The 10,755-nt window shown below is 30.2% G+C and overlaps 1 protein-coding gene across 1 annotated transcript in view; it reads right to left on the bottom strand.

Moving 5' to 3' along the window:
* Positions 1 to 1,484, bottom strand: part of LOC105622877 (MD-2-related lipid-recognition protein-like) — a 10,237-nt gene extending 8,753 nt beyond the window's left edge. Inside the window, exon 1 of the mRNA XM_012204286.1 lies at positions 1,229 to 1,484. Coding sequence (XP_012059676.1) covers positions 1,229 to 1,484 — 256 coding nt within the window. The remainder of the gene's footprint in view (positions 1 to 1,228) is intronic.
* Positions 1,485 to 10,755: the final 9,271 nt, after the last annotated feature.

The following is a 10,755-nucleotide window of genomic DNA, read 5'->3' as shown; positions in this document are numbered from 1 at the left end:
TAAAACATTTCGTTAACAACATTTTTATGATTTTGCTTCATCCTTTTTACTTTCAGCAATTGTTTTTTCACGGAAAATGCATATCGCGTATTTTCGCGCGAATACAAAGTATGTATATCATATAAAAATGCGGATGCAGAAGATTCATGTCGGAAACCGCGATCGTCGATATTTATGAGAACCGCCGGAGCGTCAGTGAATTATCCGGCAACATTTGTTCGACATATGTTTCTTCCGGATTTGGAGAGAACCGGTTTTCTTCCATAAACCTCTATAACTTAATTCAAGAGCGATTCAGTAGAAATATCAATTAAATATTTTATTATGCACAGTTACTAGATATTTCTCTAGATGCTATTCTTTATATTCTTATCTATTGTTTCTTACGTTCAATTTTTTGGTACAAAAATTGTCATTTACATTGTGCAAATTTAATCATAATTAAATAACACAATTAATTCTTTGATAGTATCCTTTGAAGAAAAAAGTCACATTAGACAAAGTTAGCTATTTATTTACAAGCTCAATTATCATCTCATATATATATCTTATATTTTGTTAAAAATATAAGAAATAAGAAGGCATAAAAAATTATCTGTGAAAGAACTGTTTTGTTAATATCTTGTAAACTATACAGTTCATAATGAAAGTTGTTTAAAATTTCAGAATCATCTTTTTATCACACCAGGATCTAATCTTATGAATGAAACTGCCACATTATAGATGAGACGTCTAGCTTTTTCTAATATTAATTGCATATTCTCTTTTAATTAAATATTCGAATAAAATTATTAAAAATTGCATTGGAAAATGCATTGCAAATATTTGCAGATTAATCTATAACTCATTTTTAAAAAAATGTTAACCGATGCTGATTATAAAACTGTTTTCTGATACTGAAGCGATTAAAGGAGTTGAAATTTCAAAGTACAATTACTTAAACACGAAGTAGTAACAAAAATTCATTCAATCGTGCATAAATATGAGTGTATTTATTTAAATTATCTTAAATAGACACATTACTTCTTCAGATTTCTTTTTAAAAAAGTAAGAACCTTTGAACATGCACGTCTCTGCTTTTCAGATTTAGATGTAGAGCTTTCAACAAACAATGTTTTCTCGCGCTTTTATCAAACTGATTGGAAACAGCTGGTAACAGATAAGCAGCAAATGACGTGATAGACGAAATAGCAAGTTACGCTCCTGGTATCTCGCTGCGTCGTCACACCTGTTGCCCTCGGCAGGATACCAGTGTGATACGCCACTGGCACTGTAAACCGCTGGCACGGCTCACCTGTTGGCCTCAGCAGTACTTGCTGGGTTCTCGACCGCGCGGCACCTTTCGCCTGACGAAGCTGCTGACGAAGCGACGGACTTTCCGTTCTCCACGTATTCTTCGTTCGGCGAATTCTCTCTCTCGCGCGCGTACGTCTCCAAGAGACGGTTGTCGTTTCTCCGATTGGTCCTCGTCGATCGGGGATCATATCCGGTATTGGAAAGAGAAACCGGAAGGAAAGGACCGCTTAAAGTGGAGCCTTCGCCTTCGACCTGGAGAAACGCGACGCGTCGCACCGGACGAACGAAGAAGAGGGAAGGCAGGCGAAGAAACTAACCGGTCGGTCGCTTTCCGCGGATTCCTTAACCGCCGTCGGTCCCCATCTCTGGATTGTATGCAAATACCTTGCGGAAACATCCTCGTGCGGGTTGCTACCGGCCAGAAGAGTGCGGTCACCCTTTCTCGAGGATACAAGGAGCTCATTTCCTCCGCGTAAAATTTTTGTGTCTGCAACTCAGGTATGCATATGAAATTCGCATATCTTCACGCACGTATACGATATTTTCGCGATAAACAAGGTCCAACAGTCGCGCAAACTCGATTACTGTAACGATTCATTCATCAGAATATTTGAAACGAGAATTGTTGAATTCGCCTTTGGCGTGTTTGTGAAAGCAAAATTCGAAGATTTGGAGTCTTGGAGTCGATTCTATTTTGCGTTAATTTAAATTTAAAAATAATTTTAAAAATTATATATTGAGTGAATAATACATATAGTATATAATATAAGTGTATATATATTATAAGTGTTTCTCTTGTGAGATAAATTTTCTGACAAATCTGGAGTAGATAATTTTTAGAAAATTTAATTGGAATCTGTTACTAAATACAATTCAATTTTTATTTATTATACATAATTTCATTAATTAATAATCCTTCCAGTGACAAACTCTTTGATAAATTTGAAGTTAATTTCTTTTAAGCAAACATATAATTAACATAAATATATAGTAATATAATTATTAAGTATTTTTATTTTTCTTACTAATAAAAATTGCAAATTAAATTTTTGTTAAAATATATCTGAATAAAATTAAAAGGACAAGTTATTTTCAAATCAATATATAATTTTAAACCTTATTTAAATGCTATTTCCGATATAGTCAATATCCAATCAAAGATTAATCTCGGTAATGACATAATTTGCTGGAGGCGTTAGAAAATCTAAATACCTTTAATCATATTTATTTAAAGATCCAATATTTCTTCTGCGATTGACGAGAAATCTCAAGAAGCAATATCGTGTACATAGATAATGTGTCGGCGAAAATGCTTTGAACTAGCAAAAGTGGATCGCATCGCTTGATTAAAAGCGTTTCAACTTTTTACATAATTGCTTTTTCAATAATCGTTCGTTATAAAAGACCAGGTGTAAGCAGATTGCCAATATATGTCAAAATCATATTTAACATAATCGATGATAAATGCGTCTTTTGAAGCAATTTCTTAAGAAGAACAAACAAGATTAAAAAAAAATATAAATAATTTAATTTATTCTCCTAATTATAATTATTTAATAATTTAAAAATATCATCTGTCAAAATTTTCTCTTTCTATGTACAATTATTTTAAATTTGTACATAATTTATTTGTTCATTACATAAATCATCTGTAAGAAAATTGAAAAAGAAACACAAAATATTACATTTACAAAATTTATCAATATTCACATTTTACACATGTCGGACCTCAACGCATTGGAATTTTAAAGTTTGTTACATACTGTCGAGATACGATAATAAGTTCGATAAGATCGAGGAGAAAACTTTGCTGCTCACGCAAGCGTTTTGAAATGCTTTACGGGAAACAATAACCTTCCTTTAATAATTATTCCGCTAACGTTCCGATAGACAATATAAAATCCTTTCTGCGTAAGGTAAATGTATAAAGCTTTATCCATAAATTATTCACGACGTAATAAACGCCTTTTAAACGCTTAAAAAAGTTTTTCATAGAAAAACTTTATTTAAAAAATTATAATAATTTTCATTGAAAAATTTTATTTAAAAAATTATAATAAAACAAAAATTATTTATTTTCAGTATAGCTTTGACAAAATTATCTCATTTCTTAACATGTAAGTGCTAAAATAAAATGTAAACAACCCAAAGTGTGAGTGATGTCAGTGCAATAAAATTTTCGTCTTTATTCATGTTATAAGCAAATGTTTTTTTTTCTGTTATCTAACTGCGCACAAAGGAAAAAGGCATACTATTATAGTCCAACTCGCAGTTTCGATTCAGGTCGGAAGATATTGAGCAATAACATATTACTCTTTGGCACTTCTTCAATTAGTAAAAATAGTGAGAGGAAAATCAAGGAGAGAGGGATGTTTTTTTAGTAAAACCGCGCACGTTTCCGCTTCGTACGTAACATACGCTTGCGTATTTGAACATAGGATGAGACGATCAAAGATCTCGAGCACCGTCGCCAATTACACGACCTGTTCCAACAATGTGAGCCAACGGCGCGCACAACCGAGTTTCTCACGACATTCACCAGCGTAATTTCTCTCGCCATTGTCTAAGTCGTGAGTCGACGTATAGAGAGTGTGACTCCCATGAGTGCGCGACGAAAAAGCGGAGCATAACGGTGCTGGCGGAAAAATTTCGCTCCTCGACAAGGAAGCTCCCGATTTTCGTTATCGACGACGCGCGACGGAAATAGGTATCTCGTCATTGCGCGTGGAGACGTAATCACGGTCGATTATCCGCGCTTCCGCGCGAGATAACGCGACGAGCAAAACGACTAATTATAGCCAGCGAACGTACAAATAACTAGGAAACACATCCTCGTATCATGTTATTCGCGTGAATGAGATACTCGAACGCGCAAGTAACAACATGTTTATGACGTTTACGAGCCTTACGAGGTCGAAAATGAAATAATTAAATCGCGAAACATTCCAATTATATCTTACTCATAATTCTGAAAGGAAATTTTAGAAAAGATTTATTTTTTTAATTATTTGACGATTGGTATTCGCGACAAGTTTTGACAAAATGCCAACGTTAATAATAGCGTGAAAACTTTGCCCTCTTTGGAGGACGTCTTATTTAGGAAAACTTTTAGAAGATTCAAAAAATTTTTCTTTTCTCTTTTATCAAACTATGTATATTAAAATTAAAAGAATTTTCATTTTATATTCCGTTTTCTTTTTGCACCTTTTAAGTCGCTTCGGCAACTCTGTTTATTATCTGCCGGCGCTCGGAGGTAAGCCAGACTTCCATGGTTCCCTGTGCACAACCTGAACTCAAATGCATTGGCGAACACATGCAGAACCATTAGACCTTCTTAGTATAAGAAAAGAAATTTTCACTGCCCGCCAGTGGTTCTCTATGCAACTATTCTATATACGCGCAATATATGGATTGTATGCCAAATCGGCATTTGGATTAAATGAGTGTGAACTTTCAGTCTGATTCTATTATTATGTACAGATAAATTTGAACTAGTCAAAAAAATTTTCTTCTTTTTTATTATTATATCTCAATATAATTATATCTCAATAAATTGAATGTATCTCGTACAGCAGAAATTATATCATAAGGACAGCTTAAATATATCACAATGTTTGTATGATATATTCGGAATATTTTTGTTGTGTGTGGACACATCTCCATTAAAGCTAATCGTGTCGATCAACATACTACGTCAACGATGTTTTCTTAGTCATTTTAACCCTTACCTTACTAAGAGGAGTCACTATGTTATCGAATGATTTTTGTTCGTGCAAATTTCTTTGCGTCTTTCGATAATTATAAATTGTACTACTAATTTTATTATTTTTCAAAATGAAGTGTCAATATTTAGTCTAGAAAGTTGAAAGTATGTTGGTGAATTTTTTGAATCATGCTGAATAGGAAAAAACAAATGGATTTTAGTGCTCCCGTTAATATGGATGAGACACCAAATTGTATTATATCTAGTAAGGTAAGAATTAAATTTACTTGTCCCATCTAATAATAGAAATATCAGTTCTCATATCTCAAAGTTTGTATCCAATTAATTTTAACATAATGTTCTGTATATTGCGTCCTGTATATCGCATCTATATCAAAAAAAAAAGTTAGTTTATCGACATGATCAGCTTCAAGGCAAATGCAGGCAAGCATCTAATTAATAAACGATAGGAGAGAGTTACTAAATGCGTATTGTAGTCACTTAAATCATACTTCACCAATATTATATTCAATATACGCAACAGTACAATTATTATTTAATATAAACATTTAGACAAAAATATGAAATAACTGAGAAATGAATAAAATAAACAAAAATTTAATATTTCGTGTATTAACATTTTAAAAACTCAAGTATAATTAATATTAATTTTTTCTTGATTAATATAGCTAATATAAATGAAATTATGCAATTTTATTCTGAATTTTTATAATTTTATAAAATTTTTATAAAAGAAAGTTTATTATAGAATATTTTACATTTATTTTATATACATATTTGTGCTTAAAGATTAAATCAATATTTATTTAAAAATCTATTAAAAAAAATCTATTAAGTTTCTTATATAAATCATACTATTATAAGATAAAAAATAATAATTGACAATACGAAAATTAATTAATACTGAATGAAATAAATATATTATTCTAAATAATAAAAATATAATAAAAAAAAGGTTTATTGCATTTGGTAATTCTCCTCTATTCATCCGCATTTCTCTATGAATCTGATCCGAGCTAAAAAAGCAAAGAATGAATGAATTCACTGTCGTTACCTTAAAGCTGAATATACAATAGTGATAGGTTTGTAAGGACGCTCCACCCATATAATAGGCTTCGCTACCTGCGCTAATATATTTCAGACACTCAAAATGAATACTCTGCGAATTTGAGTTTTTGGATATATTTGGATATATCGCTTATGTGAAGACATAGTCTTCAGATGATTTCAGATAGCGATAGCGGCTTCAGTAAATTTATTTTTGCGTTTTAAAACCGTAATGAGAGATATCGTGTAATATATCTTTCAACTTTCTAGCCTTACACAATAGCTCTCAGAAGTGGAAAATTAATTTGCACTTAAAAAACCGCATGTTTTTTTAATGACAGAATTATGGACAGAAAATTTTTTTGAAAATAATAAAAATGTTAATCGACATTAGCGCAGATGCACAAATTGCACATATACAAATTGCAATTATATAAAATATAATATTTAAAAATCAAATAAGAAGAGAAAGTGAAAAGAAGATATAAAAATAAGTTCCTGTAAAAACTTATTCATCGTAATATGTTCACATAATCTTTAAATCTGCATAATTAGAATCTCGCAGAGTTCATCAAAATTCGTAAGACATAAAACATATTAACAGACAGTCACGAAGATTTTCATCAGTTTACCACGCTGCATGCTTCATTTTCTGCCTTCACGTGGAAATATATTCTGTTAAATTTTATCGCGTAAAGTACACGGAGGAATAAAGCACAGTATGCGCACGTTAAGAATAAATAATAAATAAAATGTCTATAAATGCGCAGCAAACGCAACGACGTACGAGATAAGAATTTAGTTTCTCTGACAGTCGTTGCGCGCAACGGGCTCTAAGTGTAGCCTATAATGAAATTTATTTTGCGGGAGTGTAGGGTGCAGAAGTTCCCACGGGATTGCCATTAGCTCGGCGGTTATGAGGAAATCGTGGCTTCGTATCGTGCTTCCTTATCGTCCGCAGGAGGAATTTAAAACGAACAGGGATACGTTCTCGTGTCGAGGCTCATTATTTGTTTGCGATAAGTGTCAAGGCCGCCAACTGTCAAAGTCCGGACTCTTAATTACTGCCATTTTAGGTGTTAACCTTGAAAAATGTTTCGCGTTCGAAAAAATATAAAATACTTTAATTACTTTATATCTGATAATGAAAGAATTAAGATGATACATGGACTGCTAAGAAAAGTATCGACGTTTGGATCAGGGTTTTCCTGATCGCTCTTGCCTCTACTAAATATAGCGATTATACTTTAACATTCGACCCTGACTACTAACAAGAACGTCTGTGCTTTTATTTTCTTCTGCTACGAAATTCTTGCTGATATACAACACTGCTCACCTTTAGGCTGACTATGATCTCCGACAGAAACAGAATATCGACAGAAATTCCGAGCACGAATCACCATTTTAACGTTCGCTTTCATCAGAGAGAAAAATGTTTTGTATTTGTAACTATAATTACATATTACTATAATTATTACTGTTATAATAATAATAACAGTAACTATGTATATAATTCTACAACAAATGTATATAGTTGGCAACCTAAAATGACTATAATTATAGTTATTATAACCATAAAATAATTAATAACACATATACTCAGTTAATGAAATTAATAGAATGAACTTTACAGTATTTACTGAACTGAAGAGTTTCTTTTCTTTAATTGGACACTATTATGTGTCATGTTTTTTTTACAAATTAAATTATAATCATATTTTTTATGATTGTCCCAAAATATAACTATAAAATTATAGTCATTTGAATCATTTTTATGGTAATTTTAATTATTTTATGGTTATAATAACTATAATTATCATCAGTCATTTTAGTTGCTAACTATACATATGTTGCTAGAACTATTTATATAGTTACTGTTATTATTATTATAGCAGTAATAATCATAATTATAGTAATATGTAATTATAGTTACCAAACACTGTACTTTTTCTCTCACATATATAAAGTATCATACACAAAATAATTTAATTTGTAAAAAAAAACATGATAAATAATCCAATTAAAGAAAAGAAACTCTTCAGTTCAGTATAAATATTGTAAAGATCATTTTATTAATTTCATTAACTGGGTACATTTGTTATTAATTATATCAAATAAAAGAAAAATCCCCTAGTTTTCAAATGAAGTTGATTTTGTTCAGTTTACGATTGCGTTTCAAGTCCGACAAATCAGAATTTTACAAAAGAAGAAAGTTTACAGAAAAATGTGGATTTATCAATCTATATATGAATATACATATTATTATTAAACATCAACAACCAGGTTTTAAAATATATTGAAAATTGAATTCCTTATCTTATTATTTATTTGATTTATTCTTATCAGTCTAATTTCTATTTGTTATTGTTTATATTATTCTATATCTATATTATCACAACAATGATAGGATGGCTCATTGTCAGTAGGATTGAAAAATTCAATTATTTACCGTGTTTTTTCGTTGTAATCGCACTTGAATTTGCGTTAATAATATAACATATAGTGGGATGTAGAATTTAGATTTCACGCGCGAATTACTGGCACAAGTTCGATAGGTGCCACCTATCCTACCGCCATTGCTACGCGCTTAGTGGACATCGAGGTCAATCAACTGCAACGCGATGTAAGGTATGCATTTGCATGCGCGGAATTGACACGTAAACCTTTCCTACGCAACTCCCGCAACTTTCTCGTTATTACCATTTGAATTAGCAATAAACTGAATAAATAATAATTCGATGCGTCATTGAGATTTCACACGCCAAGGAAATATGTATCTTATTAAAATGCTATTTCCTCAACTTTATTCTCTATTAATACATAGACAATTTCAGTTTTTATAATATATTAACAATATTTATAATAGGTATAGAAAACATTAATATATACTCTATTAATATACTCTCTATTAATAATTATTATTCTATTAATAATTAAAAGAACACACAATAAATTATTAAGAAATATATAAGTTAGCTTCATCTCGAAATAAAAAACGTTGTTGCGTATTTTGAATCAATGTTTTCGAAGTTTACAATCTTGCAAATCTTAAAATTAAAAGTAAAAATTTATTTATGTACTAAAACTATTATTTTTAAAACATTATATTAAATTATTATACAAATCTGTAATGAAAACTATTAATTATATAAAATTAAAAAAAAATAACAGAATCATTGGAGTCAGAATTCACTGCGCAAAAATAAAACTCGTTCTTTTTATTTAGATCGAAGACATAAGTATAAAGTCATGATAATCAACTAATCTATAAATCAAAATTAATTAAAATTCTTAATTGTTTCGCAACATATAAATTAATAACATAGTATATTAAATATTTACCCTTTGTACAGAAGCATTGACTATATAATTTTGAGAATACAATTGAGATTAACTAATTGATACATATTACTTCAAGCGATGTATTAATAATAATAAGTATGCAACATAGCGCGGCGGATGATATGAAAAAGTATGAAAAGTAAAGTGGATTAAAATTCCGTATCAGTTTATCAAGAAAATATAATGATTGACCACATGATGACTATGTGTTTTGCTATGAAAGATGATATACAGTCATTTTCATGAACACAGTTATAATTAGATATGGTTTCTGTTTCATTTTGTTTCATTGTACGTATTAATTAAGATTATCTGACGTTTTAAATCGGTTCATCTATCTTTTTCTACAAATAGGTCCAGATAGTGATCAGTTAAGCCACAATTAAATTAAACTAATATTTATTGAAGTGAATGGAAGTTCAAGTGAATGGAAATAAGTATATGAACGAGTTTGTAATTTTAAATTTGATTTACTTTCTCGTCCATTCACCTGCGATTACAAGAAGTTCCATTCCAGAATAAATTATACAGCCTTGGCATTAGAATATTATATGTGAGAAGTTCATCTAAAGGAAATTATTGCAGATTTACTTATCGAATTCATCATTGCAAAGAATAAGGTATATCGGATACTTTGCTATCTTATCATTTCAGAAAACAAACACGTAATGCGACTTAATATCATGAACTTACATTTTAAGAATTGATGTTTAATATAAATTCAATCTGCGAGTATTATTCACAGAAATACGCTTATCTTCGTCAATTAATAATATTTGCTGCGCAATTCATGTATGAGATAAGAGAAGGATGTACTTGCTCCGCGAATGCGAATTTGCATAAAGGATACAGCGCCATATTTTCTGCGTAACATCCTGTTGCAACTTGTTATCCGGATCAAGATTTCAGTTCAGAAATGAAGAGACTCTCTTTGAAATCTCATGGTCGATAATATCATCGAGCGACGTTGTCCTTATAAATCAAAACAGGTCTTCGTCATTGGAATCATAAAACAACTATAGAAGATATTTAAATAATTTAGTAAACAACAAATATAGTTATTCGACAAATATAGTTAAAAATTGAAAAAATTATTTCCAATTAAAAAACATAATTAAATATACAATTATTAAATAATAATTGTGTTAAATAGTTTTTAAACATATAGACTCTTTTATTAATTAATTTAATCTGTTTAATTATTCTATTTTATAATATATATATATATATATATATATATATATATATATATATATTCTTCTTTCGTTTTACTTATAGTAGACAATAGTACTTACTTACGTTACGACACTAGTATATTAATTATTAGTTATCTTACTTACTATTAC

This window comes from Atta cephalotes (genome assembly GCF_000143395.1).
Source record: "Atta cephalotes unplaced genomic scaffold scaffold00049, whole genome shotgun sequence".
Lineage (NCBI taxonomy): Eukaryota > Metazoa > Arthropoda > Insecta > Hymenoptera > Formicidae > Atta > Atta cephalotes.
Note: the sequence above shows the minus strand (reverse complement) of the source record. Positions and strands in the feature narration are given on the sequence as shown.